General features: G+C 37.0%; 1 protein-coding gene across 15 annotated transcripts in view; it reads right to left on the bottom strand.

The window, feature by feature from the left end:
* The window catches only part of LOC138743262 (rap guanine nucleotide exchange factor 6-like), a 235,964-nt gene that overhangs the window by 12,358 nt on the left and 202,571 nt on the right, over positions 1 to 21,035 (bottom strand). For 13 of the 15 annotated variants that reach the window (XM_069898257.1, XM_069898258.1, XM_069898256.1 and 10 more), the window contains 5 exons: positions 17,209 to 17,432; positions 15,197 to 15,370; positions 12,832 to 12,984; positions 2,914 to 3,130; positions 506 to 1,062 (listed from right to left, as the gene is read on the bottom strand). In XM_069898257.1, coding sequence (XP_069754358.1) covers positions 506 to 1,062; positions 2,914 to 3,130; positions 12,832 to 12,984; positions 15,197 to 15,370; positions 17,209 to 17,432 — 1,325 coding nt within the window. Of the gene's footprint in view, positions 1 to 505; positions 1,063 to 2,913; positions 3,131 to 8,571; positions 10,731 to 12,831; positions 12,985 to 15,196; positions 15,371 to 17,208; positions 17,433 to 21,035 lie in introns of those variants that run through there. The other 2 variants (XM_069898267.1, XM_069898271.1) reach the window with 2 other exon arrangements.

Genomic DNA, 21,035 nt, shown 5'->3' with positions numbered 1-21,035 from the left:
GTGCATCCTCTCACTTTATAAACCTCTAGAAGGTTCCTCATAGCCTCTTGTGCTCCAGGGAGAAAAATTCCCCTGCCCATTCAGTTCTCTTTATTATTCAAGCCCGCCTGTCCCAGCAACATTTCTGTGAATATTTCCTGCATCCTTTGTAGCTTAAAATCTTTTCTGTACACTTTCTTGATGAGCTCCAGAATATCAGGGTGCCCTGCTTTAATTCTTTAGCATTCACACCTTTCTTATGGATAATGATGAGAAGCATTCACTTAATCATAAATCATTTCAGTAACTTTAGATTCCTATCAGTGATGATCTTATTAAACGATGGAGTTGGTTCAAAGGGCTGAGTCCTATTTTTACTCCTAACTCATATGTACATATCTTAATACTATACATCCAATTCTAACAAAATGTTATTGCAATAACAATAACCAATGCTATCATTTTATTACTGATTTACATTAAAATGTATTATGAAAGTCAGATATTTACAAGCGATTTCTCTTACCTATGAGACCTTTCTCTGAGCTTGAAGTGACAGCTTTGCAAGAGGGGTCAATGTTTGGTTTAGTATTTGAAACATTCTCATTGCGTCCAGATGCTTCAGCTGTAGTCTGGTGGATGCCTATTCGGTTTTGGGTTCCAAAGTCCGTTTCAAACTTGCCCAAATGGAAATTTGTTGAAGACATCCAGTTTTCCCTGGAATGAACACATTCAATGCTGTCTTTAGACTGAATCGGACTGGGGCTTTTAGTCAGGTCTCCAGAGTACAAGTGACAGCCTGTGGTCCAAGATTCTGTCAGTTCAATTTCTGCAATTGGTCCATCTAAAGTGTGAATATATTTAGAAGCATTTAGTAGGTCCCAGTTTTTCTGATTTTGGATTGTCTGGATGTTGTCATGGGAGTTACTGGAGCATGAAGTCCAGCTTCCACGGCCACTGTCCGCTGCATCAATTTGGATGTGATCATTGTGTTCGCGGCCCAACTCTTCATTACTTGAAGATGTGACTGCAGTATCCATAATCAGGCACCCTCGCTTTTCAGTACTTAAAATTACAGAAGAACTGAAGGGAAAACAAACGTGTCACTATTACGGTTGACCAATTTTTAGCCATGTTGGCGATTAATCCTTTATGGATAAAACCCAGATTCCTCAGTTGTTTTGCAGTATCAGCAAAGTTTCAAAAGCAACAACTTTCACCTCATTCAAGCAATGAGGGAAGGGAGAGAAGAAAGGGAAAAAGGGGCGAGATAGAATTCTGGATTTGATGTCAATGATACGGCTTAAAATAAATTTACTCCTGATTCTTGTTGGGGAAAAAAAAAAGATTTTTAAAATTGCACTTTGATAAATTTCATAAAGGTTATATGAACTGCATGACAGGTCACCTATGTTAGATATACGCATCCAGTAATGGGCATTGCATCAATGACTGACAATGTCACAAAATGAAGAAAATTAATTTTGCATGTGCCCTTGTTCAGGAAGAGCATGATCTAAAGCTATTATTTAGTCTCAGTAACCCATCCCTATCCTCATCATCAAGTTTTACTTCCACCATTATATGACTGTTACGATAATTATCACAAAATATGGATGCACTTTAAGTTTGGAACCCATTTTGAATACTAAGTACAGAAGAGCGAGTTACACAAAGCTGCAATTTAATGTTGGTGTGTTTTATGCAATGTTGTGAGGAGCAGTGATGAAATGACCACCATTCTGTCCACAGTAATCCCATGCAGATGTCAAACATGGTGGTCGAGATGCACAATTACGTCTATTGTGATATTGAAAATGAATAATTTAATGTATGAACAATGAAATAACGTACAGGTATTATTCTTACATATATTTACATGCAAATAAATGACATCAGTGAATAGACCAAATGATTCATTGCAGTTTTTTTCCCCCCCAATGAGAATAAACACTGTTACTAAAAAGCAGAACAGGCACATTATAAAATAAACTAGATACTATTCCTTGTGAGTTGTTTATAAAATATGGTTTATCCTACATAAAATAACATTTCACATTTGTTTTCTATCGAGAAGGTGTATTTTTTCATGATCTTTAAATTTGTTATGAAGAACTTGAGTGTGATACAAAATTGGTCCAAAATACAGTTCAGCAGAGAAAAGGGTAATTTTAAGAAAATAAATGGTAATGCAAGAATTAGGAGAAGATGATTTACAAAATAACATCTTTCTGGCTGGCTTTTTGATGGAGTTCCACAGAGATACAAATGAACTCAGTCGACCAACTGAAATTGCATGAATAAAAGAGCATCCAAATAAAAACTCTGGTGAAGTCCAACATACAGCGATAACGTATTTATCTTGTTACAATTCCATAATTTTTCCAGAATTTCTTTTATTTTCATCATCTTACCCATTGTCTTGGGACATGTAATGGACAGGGAATCTTTTTTAAAAAATCAATCTTGTACAGCCTGAATGTTGACAAGAATTTCATGTTCATTACTTCCTATCACTCATGCACTGCTGGACATAAGACATAGGAGCAGAAATAGACTATGGAGGCCATCAAATCTGCCCCACATTCAATCATGAGCTGATCCATTTTTCCACTCAGCCCCACTGCCCGGCCTTCTCTCCATACCTTTGATGCCCTGGCTAATCAGCAACCTATCGATCTCTGCCCTAAACACACCCAATGATCTGGTCTCCGCAACTGCCTGTGGCAACAAATTCCACAGATTTACAACCCTTTGGCTGAAGAAATTCCTATCCATTTGGTGAACAATCACTATTTCCCACAAATTATTAATGCCCAATCAGATCTATTTGTCTCACTGTGGATGATGCACAATGAAAACATGTAGGGCTCACTGGGAGAGAGAATGCCAAAAACGTATAATGCTATATGAATGCCCCCTTGCTGCTCTTACCTGGTATTGGGTTGTGCAGACCTGCTTGCTCGAACATTTCTCCCTCCAGCAGGTTCTGATGCCTCTGGGATGCTGCTGGACTGTGGCAAACATCGCTCATCCTGTATAGCAGTGCACATGGAATCAACAGAGCAATTGCTGACAATACTGGAGCGCGATGAAATCTCACTGTGACTCGAGTCGGAGAAATGGTCAATTCTCGTGATTGGAGCCAGGACTAAAGCCAAGCAGAAAATAAAGAATAAAATTATCCATTTGCTCCATAAATGCTGATTCAACATAGCAATTGCTTTTGTAGTAGAGTCAGAAGACCATGAGAGTATCTATCACATCAATTTAGAATAAAATCAGAGGCCAAGTTCTGTGTTTTTGTACTCAACAACATTCAAACAGCTCTGGTCACCTGGTTAAATCAAAAATGGATCATCTCTGATATTGATAAACGGGGTTTATCTGAACAAGGCTGAAGGGAGTTTGGGGAGGGCCTTTTCAATGAGGAAATCTAGATTTCCAATGTGAACGTCATGGAGTTCAGGAATGATGTTTCCCTGATGTTAGTCTGATTGACAGAGCTGACTTTCATTTGGAGAGGTGGAGGTTGGTAGAGGAAGTTGCAAAATAAATGTAAGAACATGAAATTAATCCAGTACTGCGCTTGCATGGCATGGTGAGGGGTGTTGTGGTGAAGGAGAGAGGTGGCAGGAAGAAAATAACATGGAAGGCTAGTGCTGGTCACACCCTGCAAAATACTATTGATGCTTTTCTGATTTTTGTGACCATAAATGCTGGCTGGTCTGGTGAGAATTTCTTAAGGCAGCTTTCTCTTTCTATTACTACATGGTCATTTTATTTTAAAAAAATCACACGGGGTTGTCCTCGCCCACCTTGAAAAATCTAGCTGTTCAACCTTAATATGAAAGCTTATACAATATACTTTCTGCAGTGGAATAACTTTCTACCCCATATTACTTCATTAAATCCAGAAATTGATAGCACAAAGTTATATTTCTAAGTTTAGACATTGTTGCGTCTCATCTGATGTTAAATCGACTTGCTTTTGGTAGTTCAGAATTTAGTGTCATGAAAAAGTGTTTTGCAACAGCATCATTAGTGCAAAAATATATATTATATATATAATATATATAATAACCACCTTATGACATTACTATAAAAAATATAAATAGCAATAACAGTGCACGAAAACTAAGACAATGTCTTTGGTTTATTGATTATTCAGGAATCTGATGGTAGTGGAAGAAACTATCCTTGTGCCGCTGAGAGTTCGTCTTTAGGCTCCTATACCTATTCCCTGATGGTAGCAGAGTGAAGAGGGCATGGCCTGAGAGATAGAGGTCTTTGATGATGGAGGCTGCTTTTTTTAAGACACCGCCTCATGTAGATGTCCTTGATGGAGTAAAGTCTTGTGCCTGTGATGTCGCAGTCCGAGTTAACAACCCTCTGGATTTTATTCCTGTCCTGAGAGTTAGCACCTCCGTACCAGGCAGTGCTGCAACCAGCCCAAATGCTCGCCACTGTAGAAGTTTACAAGAGTCTTCAATGACATACTGAATCTCCTTAGACACCTCAAAGTATAGCCACTGGCAAGCCTTCTTTGTGATTGCATCAACGTGGAGGTTTCATTACAACAATATTTTTTTTTAAATAGGGCACAAAAAGGAAGGCAGTGTCTTTGGTTCATTGATTATTCAGGAATCTGATGGCAGCGGGGAAGAAACTGTCCTTGTGCTGCTGAGCGATCGTCTTTAGGCTCCCGTACTTTTTCCTCCCGATGGTAGCAGAGTGAAGCAGGCATGGCCTGGATGGTGGGGTTCTTTAAGAGAAGCATATGATTTCACAGCCTCTTTTCTGCCTTTAAAAAAAGTTGTGGGTTAAAGGCAACTTCGAAGACTACTTTAAGTTTTAAAACTTTGGTTTCAAGGTAATTTATGCTGAAATCTAACAACTGACCGATGATGCAGAAAAACATTGAGATTCTGCATATCTTCTTACCCAGAGATGAACTCTTCACTTTGCAATGATACATTTAAAACACTGAGAAGAGGTCCACTATATGTTTATTCTTCATTCATTTTTCACAATGTTAGCTTTTACTGCTCTTCATAATTTTGAACAACTACTTTGAAAGGATGTATTTGACATCGATTGGCCTGCACTTGTTCGAATTTAACTGAACGAGGGGGGGGGGATCTCATTAAAACATTTCAAATGTTGAAAGGCATGATCAAAGTAGATGAAGGAAGGTTATTTCCCATGGTGGGAAAATCTAGGATAAGGGGGCACAACTTGAAGGGTGATCCAGTTTGAATAGATGCAGAGGAATTTCTTCAGCCAGTGGGTGGTAAATCTGTGGAATCTGGTGTCACACGTGGTTGTGGAAGCCAGGTCATTGGGTATATTTAAGACAGAAATTGATTCTTGATTAGCCAGGGAATCCAAGGTTATGGGGAGAAGGTCAGGCAGTAGGCCTGAGTGGGAAAATGGATCAGCTCATGATTAAATAGTGGGGCAGACTCTATGGGCTGAATAGCCTATTCCTGCTCCTATGTCTTATGGGTAGAAAAAGTGCAAGAAATGCTCACACGCCAAGCTGAATGTTTTTTTTAGAAAGGTTTACATAATTGGCAGTATTTCACATGGAGGTTTTGACTTGAGAAATGTTGCTTCCATTTCAGTGTGTGGCACTGTTTAGTTATGTCTGTGTTTGTGCCTGAAGATAATTTTGGGTCAGTTGAATTATGTTAGACAGTAAAAGAACAAAAAAGACTCAATTTCTCTCCTAAATATTGTGACCAGAACAGGTTGTCAGTGACAGGTAGATTAATAATTTCTGATTCCTAATCTGACATTTTCTGCTCCAGCAGAATAAAGGCAAGAAACCTTACTTGTTCATTCCAACTTGTGCGCTATGCCCTTGGCATCTTCAACTCACCAATTCAGGGATGTGGGAAGGAACTGATCTTGCAAACTGCTGAAAAGGGCCCCACACACCAAGAAACCCAATGACAGCTGAAGCCCAATGGCAATATCAAACTTGTCACAAGGCCCTGGAGATAAATTTCACCTCTCTCACTGCCAGTTCTGAGGATTTTACACAGATGAAAAGCATCTTACCCAAAAGATCTCAACAATCCTTTCGTCCTCACTAGTGACTGGAGAGAAGCTTACATTGTCAGTTGTTCAAGAAGGGGTTTTAAAAAAAGGATAATCTGGGAAATTATAGGCCTGTAAGCCTCATATTTGTGGTAGGGAAACTATTGGAAAAGATACTTTGGGATAGGATTTATGCACATTTGGAAAGTCATGGTCAGATTAGGAACAGTCAATGTGGCTTTGTGAGTTGATCGTTTTGACACAAAATTGGCTGGCCCTTAGAAGATGAGGTTTATTCAGCTGCAGGCCTGAGACCAGTGGTGTTCTGAAGAGATCAGTGTTAGGACCCCTATTTTTTATGATATGTTACTTGTATGATAAAGTAGAGGGTAGGTTTGTACATTTGCAGAGGATACAAAGATTGGAGGGGTTATGGACAGTAAAGTGGGATATCAAAGAATACAACAGGATTTGGATCAGTTACAGATATGGGCAAAGAAATGACAGGTGGCGTTTAATCTGAACAAGTATGAGGCGTTGCTTTTTGGTGGGTCAAATATAAAGGGAACATATATAGTCAATGGGAGAGTACTTATTATTATTTCTGTGCTGAGGGATCTGGGGATCCAGGTCCATAGCGCATTGAAAGTGGCCATGCTAGTAGATAAGGTGATTAAAAAATAGGCTTGTTATGCATGCCTTAATTGAGTGTGGCATTGAGTGCAAAAAAAAAGTTTTGTGGAGGCTATATAAAACTTTCATTAGGCCATACTCAGAGTACTGTGTGCAATTCTGGTTGTGCATTACTGGAAGGATGTGGAGACTTTGAAAATTATGCAGAAGAGGTTTACCAGGATGCTGCCTGGTTTAAAGGGGAAAGGTTATGTGGAGAGAGTGGACTAATGAGTTTTATTCTCTGGAGCATAGGAGATTGAAGGGAGACCAGACACAGATTTATTAATGATAAAAGGCATTGTTAGAATGGAGATTCAGAATAGTTTCCTCTGGGTTAAAACATCACGTATGAGATGACATACAGTTAAGGTGAAGGAGAGGATGATTAAGGGAAATGTGCAGAGAGTGGTGTGTACCTGGCAAGGGGTAGTGGTGGTAGCAGATGTGAAGCAGCATTTTAGAGCCTTCTCGATAGACACATAATTATGAAGAGGATTAAGGGATATTTATCCAATGTAAATAGCAGAATTTTAGTTTAATTTGGACATCATGTTCGACACAGACATGTGGGCTGAGGGACTTTTCCTATGCTGCACTGTTCAATTGTTCGAAACACAGGACTGATGCACTGTTTAGGATACATGATTGTGGGGTCAAAAATATAAAACTGTGAGGTCAGGAAGGTGAGCATTTCTTATATACAGACAGTCACGTTCACAGAAACATAATGGCCTTATTGTGACAGTTAATAAATTAATTAACATTGCTTTAACTTGCAGGAACGTTCACAATTTAGGCCATGTTCATCACACCTACTCTAGAACTGTATATTATCACTAACACCTTCATATTGACTTTTCTTGCATTCCACTTGAATCTATTATATTTGTTGACATTTGGATTTTGAAGATCCCTCAAGGATGAGATCCCTCAGGGATGAGATCATCTACAATAACAGGGCAAAGTGTATATTGCTGGGAAATTCTGCCAAACCCTTTTCCCTCACCGTCCCAAGAAAACATGTTTTTCTTAAAATTCATTCAGAACAGGAGAGCACGGATTTAAGAGGGGAAAGATATAAAAGGGAGCCAAGGGGAATCTTTCTCACAAAGAGGGTGGGTGTATGGAAAAAGTTACCAGAGACAATAGAAAAGCCTGGTACAATTGTCAAGTTAAAAGATATTTAAACAGGTGCATGGATAGGAAAGGTATGGAGGGATATGGGTTGAATACATGGAAGTGGAACTAACTCAGGTTGACAACTTGGTCAAAATGGGCCACAGAAACAGATTCTGTGTTGGTTCTGTGATCTAATTAGACCCATAGTCAGTTATTCTCTAAAAAAGCAAGCAACTATGTTAGATATAGAATTTCATGTAGTCCAAACAGATGTTCAGGATGTTTCTCTCTTTAAAGTAGATAAAGTAACTGGTTTTACAATTATCAGTTTCACAGTCATCATTTATATTCATTATAATTTAAGTAGCTATGGTGGTATATATTTAGGACCCCTGAAAACCCTAAGTATAGGAAATAAATCATTATGTTCAGATCAGTACTGCAGCAAAGATCATTCCAGACGTAAGCTATATCTACCTTATTCAACCATTGTTGTCCAAACCCAGTTTGAAAATAAAGCATCCTTTAACTGAACCTAAAATCATCATAAATTCATGCAACTCTATTTTCAACTCATTTGTGAAATTAGAAGGGAAATTCTTAAAATACAAGCGAATCACTTTAATCGTCCAAATTTAATTCCAAAATTATGTTACAAATGAGAAAAGATGGAATTGCATGTCATCACCCCATTTAGTCTTATTTCTCGATGTGAAAGGTGAGACAAAGTTTAAAAACTTCGGCAGGCAGGCATTGTGTATTGCTGATTTAATATTTTTTTTCAATGAATTAAATGACAGGCCAAAAAAGAATCCTTAACTACGTTCCTCTCTTACTGCTCTTTCTCATACAGTGTTTATAAACTTTAACGGAAACAATTTTAGTAGGTGATATAATAAAATCTAAGGCACGAGTCTTCAAAAACATAGTAACCAAAGGTTTTTACAATGAACTCTATCCAAGTTATGCTTTGGACTATGGTGCAACAAGAATATAGTGATCATACCAGAAATAATCACGTGATATCAGTGGTGGTTAATGCATTATTGACAATGCAGAATTCTTCTAAACTGTAACCTTTTAAGATTTTTTTCTTACAAAATAGGATTGGATGTCTTGGAATCTTTCAATGAAACAGTTCAAAAATAAAATGAACTGTCAAATTGGACAAAAATTGAGAAAAATAACCAACAAATTAAACTCTGCTACATATGTGAAATTTTAACTGGTATGAATATACAGAAAAGAATACTGCTATGATGGACCATGCCTTATTGTTAATTGCACAAGTTTTGGACATGTCATTGAGCTGTGCTCTGAATTACCAGATATTCCAGATAAGGTGCTTTCCAAGAAGAACTGTGTAGAAAGTTATAATTTGTGATGTCTAGCAGAAAAATTGAATGTATATACAAAAAATTATTTTTAAAAACAGCAGCTGCCCCAGTAGACATGCCATTATGTGAAAATGGAAGCATGCTTGCTTCCTGGTGTCTCAATGGATGAATGCATCAATTCAGCTGGGCAGTATCAGGCTGCTTCATGACATTTTCACCCAAGCCAGGGAGTAGTGGATGTAGGGAAAAGGGATACTGGGAAAAAAAAGAGACTTTATTCCTGGTTGCTATAGTCACGCTGAGTTAGACTGTACACAGAGGTGGAGGTATGATATACTGTGATGTGTTGAACCTCACATTCTTAGCACTTTTTGTTCAAATAGAATGAACGGGGTATTAAAGAGCTGTTGCTTGATTTATTGTTCAGAGAATGAAAGGTAGGATGGGGAACCAACTTAATCTTCTCCACATTCCTGAATCCCCTTAAAATCATAACTTCTATTCAATTGCCTACTTTTAATGGTACAGAATCATTTCATAGACAAGTGTACAATTTCATCCAACTTGACAAAGTATGTAACTCAATATGCAAATATAGTGAAACACTCAAATCCCTAAAAGTACATTAGAATTAGTTTGCGTAAAAAATGTTTACTGTAATGTTGCAGCATTCTAAAACTAACACTTTCACATTTGATTTTTCATAATTTTGCTACGCAAATACAAAATTATGATTTGCTGGAATGTGTACCAGAGCTACACTGAAAAATGAAAAAACATTGGATTGTCCCCTTGATATCTTAAAAACTCAGGTCACAAATTTAGCCAATACAATTAAAGGACAGAGAATGATGGAGACAAGGTAGAGTTGGAAGGAAGATCACATGAGGAAGATCTTCAAATACTTCCAAATTGCCAATTTCAGATCAGTAAATATCTGAGAATAGGTCAATTGTTCTTCCTCTAACCTGGAATGCAGGATATGAAAATAGAGGCCAACAAGTATAAATGTAGCATAGTTCTCCATCTTTGGAACCAGTCAGAGGATGCTTCGTGTTAATTGTTCCTTCCTTTTCCTTCTATTTTGACAACAAATATACATAAAAGATGGAGAATCACTCATATAGTTTTACTCCTCCTTATACCTCATTATATTAGAGTACAACCTTTCAAAAGGTGACTGTTTGAGGTGCTGCCTTGTTGATTTGTCCTTATAGTAGGTCCAGCACTTTTAACAGAAACACCTGTTATCTGTCCTGCTGTTCCATCTGGCTCCTTTCTGTCTGCTGAAAACTCTGTCTCTGGAAGAGGTTCTCTCTCAGAACCTCATGAAGAGGGTCCTCATTCTTTCTCTACTCTTTGATTCCTGTTGCTTGTTGCCTTTAATATCAATGACCTCGCTCATGCCTGTCTTGCCTGTCAAGCCCGTGATCTGCTGAATTTTCTTTTCTAAGTAGACACCACCTATGCCATAGGTACGTGCCACAGTGCACTTGCGCTTGACCTCACTAGCAAGGGAAGAAGAGCAGGTGGATATTTTTGATGGACTTGAATATTGTGACAATAGATTATCACCTGGTAGAAAAAGGATGGAAAGGTTTAAATGTTAGAACAAAAATATTAATCTAGCAACACAAATATCTAAATTCCTGAGACAATTTTTCTTGGCATAAGCAGTTATATAAGGGTACCTCAGCCAAAAGTTTATTGTCTAGTATTAGTCACAGAAAAACATGACGCTGCTTATTGAGTATCTTTTGTCACCTTCATCCTTGTGTCTACATTTTATGAAGATTAAATACATATTACAGAATCGATCATTCAAACTCCAATGACAAATTCTGCATCACTGAATTGCTATTCTCTTCTTTCAGCAGGTGATGCTGGGATATAATTCCACTAGAATATAGCTCATTATACAAAATTGTTAATCAATGGAAAGCAAATCTGTTTTAAAAAGTTGTTCTTTTTACAATGTTAAATCAATCATTAAGTCTTGCTGGTTAAGGAGATTCAATCTCACCATTTAATAAGAATCCAGATCTACTTCATTTGCAATGCCATTAGGAGGTTGCACTGAGAAGTTCAGAAACAATTCTACAGGATATACTGTCAGAAGCCTTGTTACAGAAAGATTCAGAACAATATTCTTATTAATATACAGTTGAGCAGAATTAACTAGCAGTGGGAACTGCCAAAACATTATGAAGCATCACAATGTTTTATCTGGAATAACTCCCCAGTGTTACATCAAGCTTCAAAATTATTTTGAGAAATATCTTGTTTTGGATCAAACAACTATAAATTTTACAGTTTTATTTTGTGAGATTCTGAAACTAACCCCACTTTTTATCATTGTTTCTGTAGCTTTGATTAAATGATTTACATGTACAATAACATAGCAATAATCCAGCACTTTTGGATTAGCACATTTTTTTTCCTATTGGATGCTATTGCTATTAATATCTTAATATGCTTTTAATTCACTTTTATTAAATGTTACACAGAAATGTAATATAGTACATTTTCAAATTAACCTAGAGAGATGAAAAAGAGTGCAAAACCAGAACCATGGTCAGTTGAAAGGGATCATGGAAACTAGCTAATCAAAGGCTGAACTGGATTTCTGAACAGTTGAAGAACAGAATACGATAGTTAGAATGTATTCTATTTCTTTTGTTAAATAGCTGCACAAGAACATCTATTTGTAAATTAAAGATGGTTGCGAATTGGAATTCCAAGAATTGCTTCCAGACGATCAATGGGATCATATTTTTCGGCTAGTAAATACTTCATCAATTTGTGCCCATCATTCCTTGATTCAGTTCAAGGTGGGACATGGGGCACATATGTCGAAAGATAAGTTGGCCTGCGTTTTTCCCAATGTAAACCCTACTTGTGATAGGGCAAAGTTGAGGTAGTCACTTTAACTCGTATGTTCTTGTCATGTTCAAAACTAGGTAATTTCTGGATAAGTGTCTTTGAAAACCTAACAAAAGTTCTAGGATTAGAATTACAAGCAAATCTATTAGCAGCTATTTTTGAAATCACATCAGCGGAGACTGGGCCTGTCTCCACACAGAGGATTGCCTTTTCAACAATATTGGCTAGAAAAGCCATATTACTTAAATGAAAGAATCCTAACCCACAAACTCTAATTCGATGGCTCTCTGATGTCATGCATTGTTTAAGTTTGGAGAAAATTAGGAGTCAGACATTTTGATGAATCATTTAAATTTGAAGAAGTTTGGTGACCATTTATTCAATATTTCCATATAGTTTAAGAATCATAATTTTATACTGAATTCTCTCTTAGTTCCTTATGGTAAATTTAGTTTTAACCAGGAAACCCTTTGTTTTCCTACTTTGCTCTCAAAATGGACTGCCCAGTCCTTTTCTCTTTCTTTTTTTTAGATTAGTTAGCGGGGTCTTTGTAATAATTTTTTTTAAATTCTCTTTTTTCTTTTTGTTTTACAAGAGGAAAGGAAATTTATGGTTAATAAATAATTGTTAAATACTAATATGTTCTTTCTCTTATACACTTGTAAATACATTAATGTATTGTAACTCTCCTCTTGTATATATGCTCGATATAACTCAATAAACAGATTGAAAAAGAAAGAGCATTTATTGTGATTTGCTTAGGTAAAAGTGATGCTCCATAGCTAAAGATTACCTTTGCGTGGGGAGTTATGAGGAGATACAGGAGGGGAAGAGAGTTGCGATGATGCTGTTGACACTGTGTCCTCAGTATTCTTCTTACTTCTATCTATTTGTGCTTCTTCAAACATGGCTAAAGCCTTCTTCAAGGACTGTGGTGAACTGGTACCTAGGGAAATAAAAATTAATATGGTGGTTACATTTGAAAATTTAAAAAACTTGCAGATGGTGGAAATTTAAAAAAGCAGATGGTGATGCAAATGGTCAGTGGGGAAGCCAACATTCTGTTGAGACAGGCACAGTTATTGGTTCAGACCTGATGAAGAGCCCGTTAACTGATACATTAACTTGTTTCCCTCTCCACAAAGTGTTGCCTGAATGTGCTGAATATTTCTGGCACTGCCTGTTTTTGATTGATGTTAGGACTTCTTCAATAGCATTTTTTATTTTACTATAAAGCCACAGTCATAGCCACTTTCAATGTTCTAGTTGGCTTAGGCAGCAGAAGATTACTATTAAAATGGCAAGAGAAAATCATTGAACTCAATCAAAGCCAATTCTAAAGTGGTCAACATACTGTTCGACTGTTCAAAATTTATTCCACTTCTCAAGAAACCCAGCAGCATAAGTGAAACAATAACCACAGGGCAAGAACGTACAGATCTTCAAAGATTTTTGAGGTCAGAAAAAGCTGATGGTCCTGAGCAACACTCCCCGCCACCACTTTTTTTTATCATAAATGGTTCCAAGATTGGAATGAGCAAATTGGAATCAGATGCTTCTCGGATATAGGGATACCCCAAATCATGGAAGGACATGAATTCCAGATTCCATCAGCAAAAGTTAACCCTCTACTTTTTGATTTCCTGCTTTTATTAATTCCTCTCTACTGTTCCCAAACTCTGTTACATAAACTTCTCTTTTAATAAATCAGATTTATAAGCTTTTAAGAAATCCTAATTTCAACAATTCATAAAAGCAAAAAACTGACAGGTGATAGAAGCATCAATATTTGTCAACACAAGTTGAGGGGACAGAGGTTTATATTGTTGAGAAAGCAGAGTATTTAATTCATAAATTATTTTTAAAATATGACATGTAATGCAAATAAATAGGCTTTTAAATAGGCATTGTTACACAAATCTCTTAAGCGCCTTTCTTACATGTAAGTGATCCCAGGAATTAATGGCCAATTGGCATAAAAAAGGTCTAGTGTGAAAGGAAAATCTTCTCAACGCCAGTGTGAGATGACATCATCTTACATCAAAGATAGACTGCCTCGACCCCTAATACAATCCCCAGCGTCTGCAGATGCCAGCATGCACTCAGGCAAGTGTAGAATGGGCATTTGCATTCTGGGATAGAAATGACCAAAGTTTTTGTGTGAGTGCAGGAACAAAGGAAGAAAAGATTAAAATGAAGGTATAAACTTTGCCATGGGAGAGTCACAGCAGGAGAGAGAGAGAGAGAGAATAAACAACAATATTGGACAATTTTTGAACAGCTTGGGAAAGTTGATAGTGCTATAGCGCACAATTTATAGAAACAATGGGAAAAAGCGATGGCTGACCTGACTTCCCAGAATGCCATGTGGCAGAGAAATCCCTCTGTGCACGTAGCCACACAGAATTCTGGGAGGGAACATCCGCCATCTTTTGTACTCCACGGTATTTATAATTGTATGTGATAGTGCTACCAACTTTCCCACGCTGTTTAAAAATTGTCTGGCATTGCTAATTATTGTTAGCTCTTTCCCATGGTCCCTTATAAAGGCATAACAACAATAGGGCTGAAGGACTCATACTGTGCTGTACATAAAGCTTAATTATGTTGCGATTAATTTTGTTCAAATACAAGATCATGATACATTGATCAGGATTTAGAGCAGGTCCACCATCGCTCGATGCCTCACGACATCACTGGTAGAAAGTAGAACAGTCCTAACCCCAGGGATGGCTCCTTGCAAGAATGAACACATGCAGTGTCCCAGTTAAGAGTGGTCAAGTGTGAACAAAAAAATGCCATCCTATCCCAAGACACTGAATGGCCCATTTAGTGGGACTCAAGTGTAAAAGGACCTATAGTTACAACTGTAAGTTTTAGCTGTTTTATAGTATTTTAATACATTTCTGAGCACCTGCTCAACTCCTACCATATCCTTATGTTTAACACTATAACACATGTTATGCATCTTCTAGTTTAAAACTGTAAATATGGAAGTTGATTTCTGTTACAATATTGTCATTCAGTTACTATCACTACAAGTTATACTAATGTGCAATCTATTCTCCTTCACATTTGCAGGATGCAAAAACATTTCATGAGGATGTGACTTAACAACAAATAATATCCATCAGAACAGAAATGGATGTAATAGTTACCAAATGCTGGGGCTGGTATTTTCTTGTGTGAGGTGCTCAAAGCTACTGCTGGCACTTGCAGGGCTTGGCTCATTCGTTGATGTGCTTGGTGCTTTCCTTGTTGACCCGATGACCTTGTAATTACTGGGGACATGTCTGAACCTTTGCACGAGCGCCGCTCAAAGTTCTTACTCACTGTTATAAAGAGAAAACCAATTAATAGAGACACCTGACTCCAGAAAAATCCAATATTTCTAAATGAAGATGATGTCTTCTTTATCTCAGTGTGCTGAATGAGAATCTTGGATATTTCAGAAAATGGCAATTTTATTTGAAATGCATTGTAATATAGTGTGTTTTGGAAAAATATTTTTCTATATGCATTCACAAAATCCAATTTAACCATTATACTTCTTGTTCCTTTCAAAAAATTATATTTCCTGGTTTGGAGCACATCAGCATTACTTGGTGGGTTTCTAATCAAATCAGTAATTGTGCTGGTAGAAATTCATTATGGGAGTTCTCTGTCATATCCTCTAGTTCACTTGTTCAGGATCTAGTTGGAACACCACTTATCATTAAACATACTATTCTTATAATTTCTCATTATTTTCTTAGTATAATACCAACAAAATGCTCTGTTAATCTTTTCCCCCATTGATAATCCATTTAACTTTGTTTTCTTTTCATTCCTCAACTTTCTATTGCCTATACAACCACCTGATGGCAGTATGCTCTTGCTATCACTGGGCAACAATTAACAGTGAAAAATACCAAAGTTTGCTGTGACTGTATTAAAAACACAAAAAAATTTTAACCCCACTGTCAGACAGAACTAATGCCTTTGTTTTTCTTTTCCTTCCATCACTTCGGAAAGGTCAGATCACTTCAATTGGCAGCTTAGGCTTTAATAGAGGTTGGTAATTTTGAAAGTGAAACTTCATTTTCCAAAAGCAGGTAAGATCAATGATGATTTAAATATATTTTGATATTTCATCTTTCCCTCATCTTATTTTTCTTAACCATACATCTGCTGCAGCTGAAAAATTGAATTGAGAACTCCTATTTCCCTGAGAGTTACCATTTGTAACAAGTCACCAGGTGACCATAAGAAACATAAGATTTCAAATTCCCTTTAGTTGAGCTTCTATAATGCACCTGGTCTTGAAGAAAAAAGTAATGATTAAGGGCATAAACCTGGAATTCTGTAAGAGTCAGGTTGTGTCATCATTAAATAAATCTACAATTATACAGTCAGTTTTGAATTTCTGATCATTTTTTTTTAAATGTACATACATTTGCCTTAATGACTGAAAAAAAGAACAAGCAGTAAATTTACACACGAATATGCAGGGGACAGAAGGATATGCCTCATGTGAAAGCAGCTGAGTTCCAGCTTAATTTGGCAACATGTTTGTACAGATAAATGGGATGAAAGGCCTATTTGCGTGCTACACTCTTCTATGTTCAAGCCGATAATAACGTGGCAATTTGTTTTAGTGAAAGATAAATACTGGCCAGGTCAAAAGGTGTTCTCTTAGTTTCTTTTGGCTGGCTCAGAGATGAACCTAGTAGATCAGAAAGCCTGTTGTATGATTCTCTATCTTTGCTGAGCTGTAAAAATCAACGAAGAGAGCAACCTCTGCATTAGTGAGAACAATAAGCCACGGTTTGATTATCTTGAGAATGCCCAATAATGATTGTGTTAGTCAAAGATAAATTGAGCCAAATTGGGCAAATCTTTCTTTATTAAATTCTCTTTCAAAAATGGGTCAAGAAATCCAAGAAAGGGAGGAAAATAAATCAGCTGCTCATACTAGGATAATTTCCTTTGTAATTATTTAATAAATCTCATAGTGGAAATTAACTGCTCTCTTCTGTATTTATTTCTGAAGAATGGTTTTTAATCTTGTCTGAAGCTTTTTGCTACCCAAACATTAGTAATTCTGATTATCTTCAATAAAAATTGTGCTTTAAATTATGTTCGAGTTAAACTGCTTGATTCAAAATGCAATGCAATAGAAATCTCTCACGTGTGCTATAAGCAGGTTCACGTTGTAATGACATCATTTGAAGGTTCTCCTCATTTGTCTCCACATTCAAGTTTGAGAGATATTGCTTAACCTTTCGAGCCATTTGTGCATCTTCGTAAAGCTTCTTAGCATTGAGCAGGGAACTGCGGCGCACTCGCTTCTTATGACCCCCACCTTGGACTGAATCCAGCACATTGGAATTTGTGCTGCCTTGACTTAATGACCTGTTCATAAGAAAGAGAAAGAAGTAAAAATGCAGCCAGGATTTGGCTGCAATTCACTGAACCCAGTGCATGCAGTGAATGAGTGGAGAAATGATGTTAGTTGATGACAGCTGCTGCGACTTTATCAGCATCACATTCCACATTAATAACGGAGAATGATTGATGAAAATCGGTCTTTACTGTGGCACAGGTATCATTGCAATGGGTTAACAGAAGTCAGGACAGAAAAAAATATAGGTAAGATACTGTATGCAAACCAACAGGAGATGTGCTTTATTTAATAAACTACTGAATATCACTCTGGAAGCTATCTAGTGGTCAGTTCAATAGTCTTTAAGGATGAATACATCAATATTCCCATCTTTATTCATCACCAACAAAAACAGATAACCTGCCATCACATTCGTTCACTTACTATTAATGGGGCTTTGTTATATTTATTTTTCCTATCCCATCTACATGCACATAAACAGAAACCAAGTTTTGAAAGAACTCCACAAACTCTATGACATTTTGGGACATTATGGAATTGTGATAAAACAAAGCAGCCAATTTTCTTCCAAAATTAAACAAACCAACCTCTGAAAGACAGGGATGCACAGAAGATAGCTTTTGGAGGGGCAACTAGCTTTACAATTATCAGGTGAATGTGTGTGAACATATGTGACCTCCTGTGAAATATAGCATGACTGAATGGCAGTTCAGGATGGTGCAAAGTGATGCAATGAACCCACTTGTACCAAACCCCAACCCATTCACATATAGTGGGCTCCATGTTTGGAAATACAACATTTCTCCCTGTGCTCCAAAATTTTAAATTTGTAATCAAACATTTTACATATGATTAATGTGCACATTTCAGATTTTATTCAAGATTATTTCCATACATTTTGGTTTGATCATGTCGAAATTACAGAACTTTTTGTTCCTAGTACTCCCTTTTCAGGGCACCATAACGTTTGGGACATTTGGCTTCATAGGTGTTTGTGAGTACCTGGGTCTGTTTAAATGCTTCATTGGTGAGAGAGAACTGGGCTTACTTTTAAGCTTTTGACACCTTTGGAGTCTGTCATTGACATTTTTCAACACGAGGACCAGAGTTGCGCCAATGAAAGTCAAAGAAGCCATTATGAGGCCAAAAACTAGAATAAAACAGCGAGATACATTGCCTAAATCTTTGGATTAATAAAATCATCTACTTGGAACATTTTTTAAAGAAGAAAGCATACTGGTGAGCTCAGTAATTGTAAAGGGACTGGTAGATCAAGGAAGACCCGCATTGATGATGACAGAAAAATTCTCATCATAATAAAGAAAAGTCCCCAAATGCCTGTTCAACAAATCAGAAACAATCTTCAGGAGACAGATATGGTCATGTCAATAACTATTATCTGCAGAAGACAAAAATACAGAGGCTACACTGCAAGATACAAATCACAGAAATAGGATGGTCAGAATACAGTTTGTCAAGAAGTATTTAAAAGAGCCTGCAGAATTCTGGAAAAAGGTCTTGTGGACAGATAAGACCAAGATTAATTTGTATCAGAGTGATGGCAAGAGCAAAGTGTGGAGGCATTAAGGAACTGCCTAAGTTCCAAAGCATACCACCTCATTTGTGAAACATGGTAATGGGGGAGTTATGGCCTGGGCATGTATGGCTGCCATAGGTATTGATGCACTTATCTTCATGATCATGTAACTGCTGAAGGCAGTAGCAAAATGAATTCTGAGGTGCTTAGAATTATCTTACATGCTCAAGTTTGAGCAAATGCCTCCAAACTCATTGGACAGCACATCATCCTACAGAAAGACAATGATCCAAAATATACTGCTAAAGCAAATAAGAGTTTTTTAAAACCAAAAACAGGAAAATTCTTGAATGACCAAGTCAGTCATCCAATCTAAATCCAATTGAGCAAGTCTTCCACATGCAGAAGAGAAAACTTAAGGGCACAAGTCTCCACAGGAGCTAAAGGTGGCTGCAGTAGAGCATTACCAGAGAAGTTACTCAGCACCTGGTGATATCTATAAATCACAGACTTCAGTCAGTCATTGCATGCCAGTGATATGCAACGAAGTACTAAGCAGGACTACTTTAATATACTAGCTTTATCCCAAATATTATGGTGCCATGAAATGAGAGGACTATGTATAAAAAGTGCTGTAATTTCTACATGATCAAACCAAAATGTATACAAATAACCTGAATAAAAACTGGAATGTGCACTTTAATCACATGAGAATTGTAAATTTAAAACAGTAGAGCAAGGGACAAACAAAGAAAAAAGAGTATCTTTGTCCAAACATTATGGAAGGGACTGAACTCCTGGGGAATGACATATGGATAGGAGGATGATTGCTGTTTCCAGTACCTTTTTTCATTTTGATATTGTAAAACTACATTTTGTTTCAAATGCCATTTTATTAAGTCAGAAATTATTGCTTTAAACATCTCAAAAACAGAATGTGTATATCCAAATCAGCTATTAGGAGCATTTAAATACTGAATAGAAAGAACAATTGATACACAGGATAAATATGATCTTCAAATGTTGTACCAATATTTATTTCTAAAAAAAAACTAACAAACTATTAATCTGGACAAAAGTATAGCAATTAGAGGTTTATTTAATATTGGTGTTTGTGGCACCTTCCAATCTGATTTTAAAGGTAACAGATAGGATACATTATGTTGTAAAATTGGGACTATGGCCCCCAAATCTCCACCACCATGTTTTTGCCCAACTATATTATCCCTATTTGCCCGCTTTAAGTCTGCACACTTTGAGGCTTAGCATATTTAAGTGCCTGTATAAATGTCTCAAACATTGTGCTTGTATCTGACCAACACTTCCTCTGGCAGAGAGTTCTAAATATCAACCATTACTTTAAAAAAAAATCTTTAAATCCCCATTAAAATTCCTTCTTCTTAACTTAGTCTTTTAAGTTTCCCGGCCATGGGAAAAAATTCTGGCGATTTATCCGATCGATATTTCTTATAATGTCCAGAAGGTCAATTCTCAGCCTCTTTGGGTCCACAAAAAAAATAGAAGCCACAACTTAGAGCCCTCTAACTCAAACAATATCTTGGTGAATCTCCTCTACACTGTCTCTTGGTCAACTGCATCCTTCATATTGTGAAGTGACCAGAATTGCACATAATATTTCAAATGCAGTTTAATCAGTGTTTTGTAAAGTTGTAACATTTTGTTCAAATCCCATTTTCTATGGCTCAACCTATGAAGGCAAGTCTGTTTTGTGCCTTTTTCACAACCCAGTCTCCATTTGCTACTACTTTCAGGGAATTATGCACTCAAGCCCCATAGTTCTTCTATCCCTCATCATCCTTCAATTTACTGTGCAAGTCCTACCCCTTTTGACTTTCCAAAATGAATTTCTGTGCCACATCCCGATGATCCTCTCTTATCCGTATCCAAGGATAACATGTGCGCTGCCTTCAGGAGAGTGAATCCACAGAAAGCATCTGGTCTGAATGGAGTACTCCGCCGAGTACTGAAAACCTGGGCTGATCAACTTGCCACTGTATTCACAGATATCTTCAACAAGGTACTCCGCAGGGGACGGTATCAACCTGTTTAGAAC

This window comes from Narcine bancroftii, chromosome 9 (genome assembly GCF_036971445.1).
Source record: "Narcine bancroftii isolate sNarBan1 chromosome 9, sNarBan1.hap1, whole genome shotgun sequence".
Taxonomy (NCBI): domain Eukaryota; kingdom Metazoa; phylum Chordata; class Chondrichthyes; order Torpediniformes; family Narcinidae; genus Narcine; species Narcine bancroftii.
Note: the sequence above shows the minus strand (reverse complement) of the source record. Positions and strands in the feature narration are given on the sequence as shown.